Source organism: Natator depressus, chromosome 4, assembly GCF_965152275.1.
Source record: "Natator depressus isolate rNatDep1 chromosome 4, rNatDep2.hap1, whole genome shotgun sequence".
Lineage (NCBI taxonomy): Eukaryota > Metazoa > Chordata > Testudines > Cheloniidae > Natator > Natator depressus.
This window is the reverse complement of record NC_134237.1, coordinates 95,475,477-95,491,938: the sequence shown is the minus strand read 5'-3', so window position 1 is coordinate 95,491,938 and position 16,462 is coordinate 95,475,477. Positions and strand designations below refer to the sequence as shown.

At 39.9% G+C, this 16,462-nt stretch overlaps 1 protein-coding gene across 6 annotated transcripts in view; it reads left to right on the top strand.

Annotated features, from left to right (window-relative positions):
• LIMCH1 (LIM and calponin homology domains 1) overlaps positions 1 to 16,462 on the top strand; it is a 307,831-nt gene that overhangs the window by 256,517 nt on the left and 34,852 nt on the right. For all 6 annotated transcript variants that reach the window (XM_074951500.1, XM_074951499.1, XM_074951498.1 and 3 more), the window contains 5 exons: positions 1,597 to 1,690; positions 4,025 to 4,194; positions 5,073 to 5,178; positions 12,103 to 12,131; positions 13,495 to 13,578. In XM_074951500.1, coding sequence (XP_074807601.1) covers positions 1,597 to 1,690; positions 4,025 to 4,194; positions 5,073 to 5,178; positions 12,103 to 12,131; positions 13,495 to 13,578 — 483 coding nt within the window. The remainder of the gene's footprint in view (positions 1 to 1,596; positions 1,691 to 4,024; positions 4,195 to 5,072; positions 5,179 to 12,102; positions 12,132 to 13,494; positions 13,579 to 16,462) is intronic.

Sequence of the window (16,462 nt, the reverse complement as noted above, 5' to 3'; positions counted from 1 at the left end):
GGAGAGAGTCCAGCGAAGGGCAACAAAAATGATTAGGGGTTTAGAGCACATGACTTATGAGGAGAGGCTGAGGGAGCTGGGATTGTTTAGTCTGCAGAAGAGAAGAATGAGGGGGGATTTGATAGCTGCTTTCAACTACCTGAAAGGGGGTTCCAAAGAGGATGGCTCTAGACTGTTCTCAATGGTAGCAGATGACAGAACGAGGAGTAATGGTCTCAAGTTGCAATGGGGGAGGTTTAGATTGGATATTAGGAAAAACTTTTTCACTAAGAGGGTGGTGAAACACTGGAATGCGTTACCTAGGGAGGTGGTAGAATCTCCTTCCTTAGAGGTTTTTAAGGTCAGACTTGACAAAGCCCTGGCTGGGATGATTTAACTGGGAATTGGTCCAGCTTCGAGCAGGGGGTTGGACTAGATGACCTTCTGGGGTCCCTTCCAACCCTGATATTCTATGATTCTATGATTCTATGATTGGTCCACATAGAAGATAAGTCTCCTACTGCCAGATATTCCATTAGCTCAAGTGGGAGAGGCCTCTGTGATGGATCTAAAGCTTTCACTCTGCTGATGCAGGAATCAGTGGCCCTGGACTCAGGGTTTCTCTGGGCTCTGCCAACTAGGCATAGCTTTTGTGAGGGAGGAGAGATGCAAACCCTGCCCCATAAGAGCACAATGTAGGGGGATCTTTGAGAGGGAATCTCATGAGGTTTCCTCTTGTGGATTTTGATTGGGAATGGGGAAAAATCTGGGTTCCTAATAGACCAATAATCTTGTAAAGTACGTTTCTAAAAAGAGCATCTTATCTTTTTGTTCTACGGAATATATCTATTTATTCTTTATTACATACTAGAAATATTGCACAGATGTATAATCGATATATTGCAGTTTTTCTTGCCCCATGTAGTGGGGAAATTAAATATATTTATAGATAAAGTGGAAGCATGTTAAATAATGTAGCTGTGTCGTTGTCGTTCTTTTGACGGTTTGGGTTTGTTCCTGCAATGAGATTTGCCCTGGTTTAGGAAGTTGGCTTTTGCAGTAATTAGGATTACTGGCTTGATATGGTCTTATCGTATTTGTCAATCCTCTCTTAATAATGTGCCAAGTGCTTCACGCCTTTTGATGATAACCATGGGAAGTTCCATTTAGACAAACACAGTATTTGTGCAGCATTAGGATAAGGGAAATACTTCATTTGTTTTGCCAATTTTTATACCTAGAGAGTTTTGCAGATCCATTAATAAATTCATCAGATGAGCTACAGGTTATTTCCTGGAGTCGAATGTATAGTCCACTCCAACTAACTCACCTCTAGATATTTTCCATTTTTTTGTTTTTTACAGACTGCTCCAAGGCCATTATCAACAGTAGTGGATGATAGTGAGCATTTAGAAGATATGTGGTTAGCAGAGGAAATTAAGGCTAAGTAACTCAAAAATAGTCCATGCTGTTCATAAACTCACTCACTCAGTGCTTTGCCCCTGTTGGGCTCAATTCAAATGCATTACAAAGAGGAAGCCAGTACTACAAAATGGAAATGTCTGAAACTGTATTTTTGCTCTAGGCATTTTATTTCAATGAAATTGTTCTCTGCAGGCCTCCTTCACTGAAGAAGTTAAACCAGCCAACCAAAAAGATGAAACTGATGCTGGAAGGCCAGAAATGATGAATTTGGGGTTTGCTTCACCAGGTTTGTTGCTGCAAAACTGCTTTAGCCTGGTGATTATTCTCCTACAAATCCATTGTGCTGTGGATTTTTCTCTTCCTCCCTTCTAAATGCTCAAGAAGAGTGCATTCACAGTGACATCTAGAGGTTTCATGAGAAAATGCTGAGCTTGTATTTATCCTGAAATGGTATAATTACATTGTTTTCAAATCTATCTGATGCCTATTATGTCCATTTTGTAACTTACATGTCTCTATATGAAGAACTCTAGATTAAATGCAGCATGCCCAGAACGTACTAAAAGTAGAAACTAGTGATAATGCAATAATGGTTTTGGTTCAAGAAATGATATTTTTTGTATAGAGTTTTAGGCCAGAAGGGACTACTGTATCATCTAGTCTGATCTTCTGTAGATCACAAGCCACCAACACCACTTGCACACTAAACCCAACAACTGAAATGAGACCAAAGTATTATACCCCACAGGAGGTTATGCTATACATTGAAGGAAGGGGGGAAAATATATCAAGAGACAATTCAAGCCAGTCTTTCTACAGGTTCATAAATATATATGTATGGCATCAACAACATTGTGCTCACCCTTGACGTTCTATTTTAAGGCTTTTCATATGGTTCCTGGTCAGACCGTTGTAAAATTGAATTTGTCAACTAGTTGTAAAATTATGATGCTACTTTTCCCTAATAGCAATGTTGCTAAAAAGCAATTTACATTCCAACATATCTTTTGTTTACTGCTTATTCATAATAAGACCATGTTAACATATTTTTCAATTTCTAAAATGTGCCAATCACCATTTATCTTGGTGCAGGTGCATACTGAAATATCTACCTCATATTGTTTGTAAATGACATACTTTCCTGTAATAAGAGTACAATTATACCCCTCCCATCCTTCAGGCAAAAGCATGACTAACCATTGGAGCTTTTCACCACATCCTGAAGGTTAACCAATTTGAGCTCCATCATCTCAATGAAAGAAGCACATTCTGCCCTCCACTGAGAACCCTCTGCCTCCAACTCCTAGCTGTTCAAATGCAGGGACTATTAGCAAGGACTCATAAGCTGATCTCAGATGCTTTGGTGGTGCACAGGGAGGGGAAAAAGAGAGCCTAGGCTTTCCGGTAGATAAATCCCAGTCAAGGTTAATATCAACATCTTGAATTGCATCTGGCAGCCAATGTAGCGCCTGCAGTGCATTAGTGTAAGGCACCAGAGATTGAACAATCGGAAGGCCAAATTCTGCACCAGTGGAAGTTTCTAAGTTGTCTCTGATGGTAGCCCAGTGAAGTTCATTTTATTAATGATCTAATCTGGAGGTAACAAAGGCTGAAGGTAACTGTGCCACGGTCCATATCTGAGAGAAATGGTCATACCAAGTGTAGGTGAAAAGAGTACTTTTGCCCCTCCCTTAAATCCCTTTGGACTTCAGGAGTAACTGGGGATCCAAAGGTATCCCCTAAATTGTGTACAGTAGAACCTCAGAGTTATGAACAGATCAGCCAAATATATACCTCATTTGGAACTGGAAGTATACAATCAGGCAGCAGCAGAGACTAAGGGGAAAAAAAAGGCAAATACAGTACAGTACTGTGTTTACTAAAAAAAGATTTGACAAGGTAAGGAAACAGTTTGTGTTTTGTTTAATTTAAATTAAGATGGTTAAAAGCACCATTTTTCTTCTGCATAGTAAAGTTTCAAAGCTGTATTAAGCCAATGTTCAGTTGTAAACTTTTGAAAGAACAACCATGACATTTTGTTTAGAGTTATGAACATTTCAGAGTTACGAAACCTCCATTCCCAAAGTGTTCATAACTCTGTGGTTCTACTGTACCTTTCTGAAGGATGTACAGCCTCCCCCTGCCATTCTGTATAGATCCTTTCCCCAGACAGCCAGCATCATCTCTGTTTTATGTGAACTGAGCCTCAGCCATCCATCTCTCTGTCTCGCCAGGCACAGGCACTGGGAAAGCAAAGACAGTGCACTTTCTTGTTTTAGTGAAAAAATAGGTAAATCTGAGGTGCCAGCCGCTATTGATAATGAGACAGTTTGAGCTGCAATATCTTCATTTGAGTACAGTCCTAATGTCTGTCTCTTTGAGAGAATAAGTTCTGCTTACTCTGAGGGATGTTTTCAGCACAGGTAATCAAATTTCCAACCCCATTCCAAAGTCCCAGCAAGGAAAGATCAGAGTTGCCTTTTATTTTATCCCTCTCTTTCCCCTTCCCTGACAAAAAGGCATTCTTAAAACTTTGCAATTCTTACATAGCTGGGATTTTTCTAATTTTTTTTATGTCATGCTGAAAAAAATATTTTGATTCTTGTGTTGTGTGGATTAGGTGCAGAACAGAAACAATTCAAGACAACTGTTACTTGTGCCCGCCCTGCTGTGCCCAGCGTGGAGTTCCCTCTTAGCACCCATTCTGAAGAAGCAGCTTCAAAAGATAAAGATCTGAAGAAACCTGAGACAGAACAACAGAAGGAAGCAGAGATCCTAGTTACACAGAAGGTAGTGTAATACAGAAGAGCATGGGAGGGGAAGAGAAAAGGACCTGCCATGCAAGTGCTTTCAGTGTTAATGAGCTAGGTTTTACTTTGCCTTATGTAATACTAAACTAGGAATTTAATCAAAGCAGCCTGTTAGTGAACAATCTTGAATCATTGTTTGAATCATAGTACAAAATTTTCCTCTTTCTTCCACATGGAAGAACTAAACTTTGGTATTCCTAGATGCACTAAACCAAAGGTCCAAGCTTGCAAATGCTGCAAACATGGTATTTTCTGTTGCAAGCAGGCCAGTTAAAGTTAATGGAACTAATTATGATTTTGAACAGTGCACCCTATAATAAGTGTTTTCAGACTCACAACTCAATTCAGTTGCAGCTCCCTGACTCTGCACCACCTGCCCCGAGCAGAAAAGTGGCTAGAGCAGACCAGAGAATCAGACCTGAAGTTCTTGTGTTTCTGTGTGTAAGGAAAGCAGAATACCTGAAGAATGTAAAAGAAAAAAGTTTGCCCTTAAAGCCTTCTTGAAATGTTCAGTGAGTGCATGTGGTTGAGACAGTGATTGTGTCTGACAAGATTCTGCTGTGAGGAAATGTATATCACTGCATATCTTTGGACTAGTAGCAGCCTTGGTATTTAGGGAAGTGCTAAAATCCCATGGGGGGCAGTAAACAATTAAAAAAAAATCCAGAATTTAAATATTACAAAATTACACAAAAGTGATGTAAGTAGAAGTTTAGCATCATAAACTTGATTCCGAAAATATGTGAAAAAACATCATATAGTGGAATTAGGACCTCATTAATTCTGTATGCTAGCATTTTATTCAGTGAGACGTAGTGCTTTCTGGATGTTAATGCCTGTTCTTAAATAATTGGGTAGGTAGTGAATTCAAGTGCTCCAGAACAAGAAGGGGTTATATTATTTCCATTTTTGAAGAAAGTACCTGAGACCAGCCAAGTTATTCTGCAGAACTCTGATCAACAAGGTAGGTAAAAGAAAGCAGGAGTATTCTGTAGCATTGTAGAAATTTAACTGGGTAGTATTTAAATATTTGTTAGAAGGGTCAAAAGAAAAATAGCTGTCCTTTGACCTACAGTTCTTCAAGTAATGATCTCTATGCATATTCCACTCAAGGTGTGCGTGTGCTCCATGTGTATGAGACTGGAATATTTTTCACTTGTACTGTCCATTGGTCCCTGCCCCATGCCTTCTACTCCTCGTGCTCCCAACTGAAGGCATAAGGGGCAGTTTAGATCAGCCACTTTTCCAGTTTTTTTCTACTGCTCATGATCTGAGACTGCACTTCTTCAGCATCCGCAACTTTAGCTAGCATTTATTTTTTCCTTGTAAATAATTGTATATAGTTTTACCTGTCTTAGATAGTTCATTCAATAGCAAGTGTAGTTTTAATATAGCCAGGGGCCCCCTGATACCCTCCTGGGGTGGCTACCATGCCCAAGCACTGCCCAGGATTCAAAATCTCTGTGATCTGCCCCTGGGCCTTCCCAGTCCATGATGATCACGATATATGTGTATATAGCCTCAGTGAAGCTCATAACCCCTCCAAGGGCAATGTGTGCTGGTCATTCCCTTGAACAACCCATCAATCCCATGAATTCAAGCTTAGAAAATTCCTGGTGGATTGTTCAATGACACCCCAGTCTGGTCTTGGCTTTTCTGACCCCCACACTGTACATTGAGCTAGGGTGACCAGATGTCCCGATTTTATAAGGACAGTCCTGATATTCAGGGTTTTTTCTTATACAGGGACCTATTACCTCCCAGCCCATGGTCCCGATTTTTCACACTTGCTATCTGGTCACCCTACATTGAGCAGAAGCACCAAAAAGTTCCTCTTTGAACATGGTTGCCTTGGGCTCCGGGACTATGCTGGGAGCAGAGCTGAGGGCTCTTACAAACAAGGCAGACCTGAGGAGGGTAAGCAAACACTCTCACAAGAAATGTGAGAAATCCCCCTCTAAATGTTCATTCAGGAAGACCTCCTCTCCAACATCCTCAATGTCAGGTGAGACTCCATGCCCCAGTACTGGTGTGTTAGGGAGCACAGTATTGGTTCTGTGACACCATCAACCAGCCAAGTCATAGTAAGACAACCAAGACTAATGGCACTGCCCATTGACACAAAGGCCTTGTACTATTCCAATGAATCTGGGATCAGTGGGAGAGCTTCATCAGCCTTATCAAGACAAGAGAAGTCAGCCCTGATAAAGGCTCGGAAATCTTATGGGCACCTTCCCACTCCTACAGAAGAGAGACTATGTGGCCCAAGGACAGTGGCACCTTTTCTCTGTGGGGACCACTGTTTTACCACTATGATCCCTCACATTGGACTTGGGGTCCTCCGGATCTATGTATGAGACATCCGGAATACAGATGGACAGAATGGGAGTTGAGACAGGCATCCCCACATGGAAGAGAACCTCAGCCCACTCAGGAGCACTCTGAGGAAGAGGATCAACCAGGTGGAGCCCGTTGTCCCTGCTGGATTATCATTGTCCTCACCAGATGAGGTGGTCACATCACCACTGGGTAACAAGAGACAATTTCAAGATCTCCTCCTGAGGAGAATTGCAGATATGCTCTAGATGCCCCTGGAGGAAGTACAAGAAACTCCTCACAAGTTATTGGATATCCTCCACAATGTGGGTCCTAATAAAGTGGCACCAATCAATAAGGCCATCTTAGAACCTGCTAAGAAAGTCTGCGATTCTCCAGACACTTAGCACTCCTACTCCAAAAAGAATGGAGAAGAAATATTTTTGTACCATCCAAGTGAGTGGTGGACTCAGAAGATACTTCCTGCTAAATGGCAACATCTTTGGTTATGAGATAGGGTTCCTAGTTCCAGTCCTCCCAGAACTCCCACAGTTCAATCCACCATGAAGGATTTGCCTTTCAAGGAAAATAACCTATTCAGTGAGAAAACAGATGAATCGTTACATTCCCTCGAGGACTAATCCTCTCAGCATGCACCATCCAGGAGTGCAGAACACTCTGTTAGAAACCCTCAGCAGACGTTTTTCCACAGACCACAAGTGGGAGCCACATGACCTGGTGATACGGTGTATCTTTCAACAGAGGAGACTCTTGTTGCGGGATCTCTTTGCATCTCAAGAGACCAAGAAATGTCTGGGCTTCTGCTCCTGAGCAGCCGGGGGTCATGTCAAGGTTCCCTCCCCACTCTGAACTCTGGGGTACAGATGTGGGGATCCGCATGAAAGACCCCCGAAGCTTATTTCTACCAGTTTAGGTTAAAAACTTCCCCAAGGCACAAATCCTTTCCTTGTCCTTGGACGGTATTGCTGCCACCACCAGGTGATTTAGACAAAAATTCAGGAAAAGGACCACTTGGAGTCCCTATTTCCCCCAAAATATCCCCCCAAGCCCCTTCACCCCCTTTCCTGGGGAGGCTTGAGAATAATATGCCAACCAATTGCCTTTAATGTAAGTACAGACCAGACCCTTTATCTTTAAGACACTAAAATCAATCAGGTTCTTAAAGAAGAACTTTATTATAAAGAAAAAAGTTTTTAAAAAAGCACCTCTGTAAAATCAGGATGGAAGGTAACTCTACAGGGTGATAAAAAGATTTAAAACACAGAGAATTCCTCTCTAGGCTCAGCTTCAAAGTTACAAAAAAAAAAAGAATAAAACTCACTCTTAGCATAGGGAAAATTCACAAGCTGAAACAAAAGATAATTTAATGCATTTCCTTGCCTTACTTACAATTTTTGTAATCTTAGATGCTTATTTCAGGTATGTTTCTAGGAGATGTTTTTCCTGCCTGGACCCTCTCTCGGTCCAGAGAGGGAACAAAAACAAAGAGCACAAACAAACCCTCCCCGCCCGAGATTTGAAAGTATCTTCTTTCTTCATTGGCTCTTTTGGTCAGGTGCCAACTAGGTTATTTGAACTTCTTACCCCTTACAGGTAAAGATTCAGTACGGCTACCCAGGAGGAATTTTATGCTACCCTTAGCTGTATGTTTATGACCAGCCACAATGCCAGAGGGGATGCATTTCTGTTACAATGGTCAGAACTGCTGAAGTACGTATTCCTGCCCATCTCTCTCTTGCCTCGAATCCTGAGGGAGATCAAACGAGACAAAATGTCAATGATCCTAGTTGCTCCTGGGTGGCCAATGCAGTTCTGATTCACTGGTGTCCAGGTCGCCTCTCACCATGCATCTGTATCCAATTCTTCCTGGATCTGTTGAGCTGCAGGCAAGGGCAAGAGCCTTCATCCCAACCCGGCATCTCTCCATTTAACAGGTTGGTATTTGGATAGATGACAAATTCAGGGAGGTCATGCTTGAAAGCTGTTCAATCCATCCTTAGCAATAGCAGAAAAGACACCACATGAAAGTGCTATACAGCACAATGGAAAAGATCCTCGATATGGTGCCAGCATCATTGGATACCCCTAGGGTTCCAAGGTCACAGCTATTCTGGACTACTTCCACTTCCTAAAAACATCAGGGCTGCCTCTCAGCTCCTTGCAGGTAAACCTGGCAGTTATTAGTACCTTTCATTCTCTGGTGGACAACCGTTCAGTCTTTGCCCATAATGCTACAGTAAGGTTTCTGAAGGGACTTGTCAGAATCTTTCCTCCAGTACTGAAGCCTACCCCAATGGGACCTCCAATCTAGTCCTGTCAGCATTAATGAATTCTCCATTCAAACCTTTAACTTCATGTTCCTTGCTCATCTGTCTATGAAGGTTGTGTTTCTGGTTGCAGTCATCTCAGCCAGAAGAGTAGGTAAGCTGGGCACCTTCTATATGGTCTTCCACAAGGATAAGGTTTTCCTTGAGGTTACATCCTAACTTAATTCCAGAAATCTTGGAATTCCATCTGAAGTGGGTCATCCACCTACCTGTCTTCAATCCAAAGTACCATGCTGCCAGAGAAGCTACACTTTGGATGTCAATCCAGCCTTGGTATTCTACCTGCAGAGGACAAAATCCTTCAGGGAATCTCATTAACGCTCTCTCTCTTTTTACTGAATGTATGAGAGGGGAAGCAAAGACAGATTTCAGGATGCATCCTGCTTTGCTATGACTTGACAATGACCCCTCACAGGGTGTGAGAGCCCACTCAATCAGAGCCCAGGCACCATTAGTAGCTTCACTTCATGATGTTCCCCTTCTGGAAACCTATAAAGTGGCAACATGGGGCTCTGGCATACCTTTGTGCCCTGGCACAAGCTTCTCCTGTAGACACATCCTTCTGCAGAGTGGTCTTCCAATCTGTGGTACTCAGGGTTACTCACACCTGCTTTCTCAACAAACACTGCTTGTGAATCACCTCGAGTGCAATACACACAGGGACCATCACTCGAAGAAAGTCCAGTTACTTACCTGGTACAGTAACTGGAGTTCTTCAAGATATGTGGTCCCTACATATGTTCCACTACCTGCCCTCCTTCCCCTATGCTTCAAGTCCTTATCCTAAGGCTCTTCACAGTAGAGAGGAACTAGAAAGCTGATCAGTCGACACAGCCCCTTATGCCCTCTGCTCAAAGTACAAGGAGGAGATGCGCACAGGCACAGACCAGCAGACACTGCTTATGAAAAATCTTCCAGTCTCAGGTTCATGGATCACGTGCGCTCCTTGAGTGGAATACACAAGGGGGCCACACATTTCAAAACTCCAGTTACTATGCAAGGTAAGTAAGCAGACTTTTTAAAAGGAAATAATTATTTTTCACCAAAACAATTGCTTCTGTACTAGTATTGTTAGCATAATTCTGTGGTGATAATTACACTATTATCACTACCTTCCTTAAATACAACAGCCGATGTATGGCACGAGTCAGGAAGACCAGGATGGCACTATTATATATCTGACACTGAGTTAAAGGGTATATTATATTTAAGGGTATTATATTTTACTAGTACTGCTGTTCTAAGATGAAAATAGCTTAGTAATCTCTTTTTATGATAAAAATGTTTGGTTCTAAGTTCTGTCCTCATCTGCTCACGTGTGGCTCCCATTAAAGTGAATGAAAACAATGCATAGATCTGGCACACACTTCAGTTTACCTCACAAATATTTGAAGTTGCTGTAAATCATGAAAATTTCCTTTTTTATCCTCATGATGTGCAAATTTTAATTGTGTGTGCAATATAGTACATATGCCATACAGAAATCATAAAGCAACCCCAAGAATTACCTGACCTTCTAGTGTCTCCTGAAACCTTTGGTTAAATGTGTTTTGACGGTGTGTGTATAAGTAGTGCAAAGTGCTGTTTTCAGGACTGAAATTGCTTTAGATGGCAGTTGTGGAAAATAAAACAACCCTGAGTGGAAGTAGACATTGAACTTGTAATAAATTGGGAGATTTTTCACCCTTAATACAACTTAAGTGTTAAATTAAACTAAACAAGAGAGCAGCCATACACTGAGTTATAGAATGTAGATGTTAACATTTTTAGTAATGTTGAAATTCTTCGTGCTCTGGAGCCCACATAGAATAGATGGTGCTGAGAAAGTCAAACAAATACAAGACAACTTAAACTTGTATGATATATAAAAGCTCATGATGAGTTTATAAGATTAAAAAATGTAGGATTCTGACTGGGAGAAAAATGTCTTTAATTACACCAGTGTGTTAGGTTTCAGAGTAGCAGCCATGCTAGTCTGTATTCGCAAAAAGAAAAGGAGTACTTGTGGCACCTTAGAGACTAATCAATTTATTTGAGCATAAGCTTTCGTGAGCTACAGACTGAATGCATCCGATGAAGTGAGCTGTAGCTCACGAAAGCTTATGCTCAAATAAATTGGTTAGTCTCTAAGGTGCCACAAGTACTCCTCTTCTTTTTACCAGTGTGTTAGAGGACATTTAAATGAAGTGTACCACACCAACAGCTTGTAAATACTAATAGCATTTCAACTAAAAACCCTCTTAATTTATCACCATGGAAAATGGAACACAAACTAGCTTTGATCAACCGCCCTTTAAAGCGATTAATGAATTAATTTAAAAATCCATTTGGTCACTGAGTTCACATCTACCTGTTAATCAGTTTTCTTTTCACGGTGTCATATTTCTTGTTTTGTTTCTATTCTGCCATCCACTCTAGAGTCACCCAGCCGTGCCAGTGTTCCGCTTAGGGTTCGGAACTCCTGGCGACGCTCCCAGTTTTTCTCACAGTCAGGTAAATGATGCGCTGGGAGTAGCTGCATCTTTCCCGCTGCACTGAGTAGTAGGTGTTTTAAAATGTGTGCTGGGGCAAAAGCTGATGATCACTGGTACTTATTCTGCTGTCTGCTTTCATAGAAAGTGCCTATTCCTGTTGCACAGTTGGCAAAGAGCTGTTGGATTACACACAGATATAATGCTTTGGTTTCAGACACCAAAATAATAATTTCCCTTTAAATTTATTTTTACTTTACATCTGTTTTTAAGCAGTTTAGCTCAAAGGCACTTAATAGAAAATGGCAGTGGTTCTCTTGGTAACTGTGACACTTGAATAGTGTTTTCCCTTGATATGTCCTACCTTTGTTCTGCTTTTTTTCTTTCCCCACATTGAATAGTGAAGGAAAAGTTAAATTAAATTTGATAACACTCTTTTCAGACACTGCTAATGACTCTGACCAAGAGTAGTTGTCAGTAGCTAGTGGTAGCTTAGAACCTACTGTTGATGTTATGCTCTTTGTAGCCATATCAAAAGTATTTTTGTTGGTGGAGGGTACAATCTATTTCTCTGATCTGTTGTATCGTAATTTTTCATTGCTGCTAGTTGTGGGACAGGTATTGTTATAAAGTTGAATTGGTAGTTTCCTCTTTATACAATTGTGACTCAGCTTTTTATTTTAAATTAAGATAAAGCATATTTGACAATCTTAATATTTTGGGGGATTAATTTTTGTTTTTCTCTTTTTGCAGCAGACTCTGATAATAGTGACAAGTCAAATGTAAGTAACTTCTTTGCAGTGTTCTTAATAGCAAAATAGTAGTGTGTTTAGTGTAGAGATTTGCATGATGGTACAACTAAATCAGTGATTCTTTTGAAAACCCTTCCAAAATAGACTCAAATAGGAAGAAGAAAACTCAGCTCTTTTAACTGAAAGAAAAGAAATGTGATCCAAAACACTTCATACACTTTTAAACAAATATGGGGCTAAGTTCTGTCCTCAGTTACACCTGTGCAGTCCCATCAGCATCAGTGCAATTGCACAGGTCTAAACTGAGAGTAGAATTTTCCCCTTAACTAGGAAAAATGCAGAATTATGATGTGTGGATTCACTTTGGTCTGGATCCTACATACATGCTTAACTTTGAGAATGAATAATTCCATTAGCTCTAGGGCTCTATAACTGTTTGTATGCTCCTTCTGATTACTTGCAAAGAAATTATTACATACAAGAAAGGATCAACAGATCAAAATCCATTACCCCTCAGGGAAACCCACATATATTTGAACACAGCACATCCTGTATTCCATATACTGCTCATCATCTGAAAATAGACGTTATTTTTTCTCATTTGAGAGTGCATAGGACTCATAATGTAGAGTAATTAGATATTTTACATCATAAGGCCTCAGCTTCTAAAGAAAAAAATTTAGGGCATCATACAATGGGTCCCTGATCTGACTGGGGCCTGTGGATGTTATTGCAGTATAAATAATATCTTAAGCCAAGACTTGAGATTGGATATGGTGTCCAAGATCTGAAATATGTGAACATTGTTCTTCTGTGATAATTTATTTTGATAGTTGTGGCATCAGAGGATTATTTTCAGGAAAAATAAGCATTTGGTTATTTTTCTTTACTAAATTGGTATATTTGTATAAGTAGATCAATGCCCCTTGGAATTTCTTCTCAAATGCTTCTGTTCTCCTGTTCTATCTGATGTTTTCCTAGTTCTTATTTGCAAACCAAATGATTTTTCTGTGACTTGTATATATTGCAGAAATAAAACCATTTCCAATTGATGGTGTAGCTAGGAATACTATTAGCTAACCGTGAGAAGTACTGGTTTCAGAGTAGCAGCCTGTTAGTCTGTATCCACAAAAAGAAAAGGAGTACTTGTGGCACCTTAGAGACTAACAAGTTTATTTGAGCATAAGCTTTCGTGAGCTACAGCTCACTTCATTGGATGCATACTGATGAGAAGTGCTGTAAATTGAAGCAATTATAAATCTGAATTCCACTTGTAGCTTAACATTTTCACTTAATTGGTAGAATAGCTTAAGTGACTTCATTGTGCAACTTTTTAGGATTGTCTTGTGATGTATATTATTAGATCCTAATAACCTCATTCAATTTATCTAAGTGTTTCAGTTTCTGGTCCTGGGATCCAGAAGAGGAACGAAAGCGACAGGAAAGATGGCAGCAAGAACAGGAACGCTTGCTTCAAGTACATGTGCTACTAAATTTATTTCTACTATTGGTTACTTGTTTTTCAGTTGAATTATCACTCTTGTTAGACCTTGAGCAGCACAGTTCACTTCATGACTGTTTTAATTTAATTTCAAATCTGAATATTTTATATTCATCAAATAAACCTAAAATTGCTTGAAGATAATACTGAACACATGAAAGAATTTAATTGGTTAAAATGTGAACAGTATTTAAATTTACTGTTTAAAAATATTTCTGCTCAATTTATGTATAAAAAGAACAGAAATGAATAATTTAATAATTCTTAATTTGTGGCAAATGCTTGTAAAACTTACTGTTTTGTCAAGCATGTGAGAGAGTAAGTTAATTTTATTTCTTAAAGGAGTGGAGTAAAATGTATTGATATAAATCAAAAGTGATTTTTTGGTTTATGAAATACCTTATCGTGCCTCATAGTTTTAAATGATAGAATTTAATAAATATATACTTCATGAAAACATATTATCCATAAAAATACATTTGCATTGTTTGCTTTTCTTTAGCTTAATTCAAAAACATGTTATTGTTCAGTATAGGATTTGTTTTCAGAGGCATGCTGTTTTTTTAAAATACAAAAGTAAAACATTGTGAAACAGCATATGGCTTAATGTGAGTTGATGTATGGCTATCCACATCTATAATGGCAACAGTCTTAACTCTTTTATGGGTTTAGTTCTCAGTGTTATGTTTTGCTTCTGTCAAATAGGATTGTGTACAATATGTGAACTTGTAAATCAGTTCCATACATAATGACCTTTCCTAATCAGCATGTGCTCTGTGCCCAGATCACACTTACTACTAGAGATGGGCTAACTAGTAAATCCCTGTGTATGCACATGTATACAGCTTTCACTGATTTCACCCTGTTCTAAACCCAGTCGTAAGTTATCTGTGCCCTGAACCACTATGCTTGGCTGGTAAGATGGTAAAAGAAAATAGAAACACATCTTGGATGGGGATGGAAGAGGACACTGAATGCCTCTTGCTCTTTGGTACCCAACTTGGTTCCCCTGACTACCAGCTCATTAAGAGTAAAATGCTAGAATCTCTCCAAAACTTTTCCACAAATCCTGGGGGAAGGAAGAGAGAGAGGTTGTTTGTTTTTGTTGGGTGTTTTTTTGTTTTTGTTGTTCTCTGGCATCAGGTGGGACTTCCACTTTTATCTTGTTTTTAACAAGAACATTAGTTCAGGGATTCAGGAATAGCCACCAAATACATACCATACATTAGGTCTATATTTAACGCACAGAAAACAAGCTATGTATTGATTAATTGCTTTGATAGTTTTTCTTCAAGATTGTTCATATGAGAACACTGTTTACAAACAATTACTTTGTTAGATTTTGTAGATTGTTGTTTACAGTTGTCCTAATTTAAGAAGACCAAGCTAAACTTGTCCATTATAAAGTGGCTTATGGAAACTTTCTCTGTACAGCTTAGTAGTATAATAAGCAATGTAAGAGACCTGGGGGGGCTAATTTCCTGTCCTGGCTGAGTGAACCGTAGTGGCACTATTTTCCAATCTGGAAAGAGAGAAGTTGAAACTTCCTCATGTCACTCCACAGTGAGCCAAGAGAGCAACATTGACTGGCTCCAAGGAAGCCTTTTGTTCTCTTTCCTAGCAAGGATGATGGCACCAGGAGAAAGAATGAGGAGTACTTGTGGCACCTTAGAGACTAACAAATTTATTTGAGCATAAGCTTTCTTGGGCTAAAGCCCACTTCATCAGATGCATGCAGTGGAAAATACAGTAGGAAGATTATCTATATACAGAGAACATGAAAAAATGGAGGTTGCCATACCAAATCTCTAACAAGACCAATCAATTAAGGTGGGCTATTATCAGCAGGAGGAAAAAAACAAACAAAAAAACACTTTTGTAGTGAAAATCAGGGTAACCCATTTCAAACAGTTGACAAGAAGGTGTGAGTAACAGTAGGGGGAAAATTAGCATGGGGAAATAGTTTTTAGTTAGTGTAATGACTCATCCACTCCCAGTCTTTATTCAAGCTTAATTTAATGGTGTTCCAGTTTGCAGATTAATTCCAGTTCTGCTGTTTCTTGTTAGAGTCTGTTTTTGAATTTTTTTGTCGAACAATTGCGACTTTTAAGTCTGTAATTGAGTGTCCAGGGAGGTTGAAGTGTTCTCCGACTGGTTTTTGAATGTTATAATTCTTGACATCTGATTTGTGTCCATTTATTCTTTTGCATAGAGACTGTCCGGTTTGGCCAGTGTACATGGCAGAGGGACATTGCTGGCACATGATGGCATATTATCACATTGGTAGATGTGCAGGTGAACGAGCCTCTGATAGTGTGGCTGATGTGGTTAGGTCCTGTGATGGTGTCCCTTGAATAGATATATGGACAGAGTTGGCAATGGTCTTTGTTGTAAGGATAGGTTCCTGGGTTAGTATTTTTGTTGTGTGGTGTGTGGTTGCTAGTGAGTATTTGATTCAGGTTGGGGGGCTGTCTGTAAGCAAGGACTGGCCTGTTTCCTAAAATCTGTGAGAGTGAGGGATCATCCTTCAGAATAGGTTGTAGATCCTTGATGATGCGTTGCAGAGGTTTTAGTTGGGGGCTGAAGGTGATGGCTAGTGGCGTTCTGTTACTTTCTTTGTTGGGCCTGTCCTGTAGTAGGTGACTTCTGGGTGCTCTTCTGGCTCTGTCAATCTGTTTCTTCACTTCAGCAGGTGCGTATTGTAGTTGTAAGAACGTTTGATAGAGATCTTGTAGGTATTTGTCTCTGAGGGGTTGGAGCAAATGTGGTTGTATTTTAGAGCTTGGCTGTAGACAATGGATCATGTGGTGTGGCCTGGATGAAAGCTGGAGGCATGTAGGTAAGTATAGCGGTCAGTAGG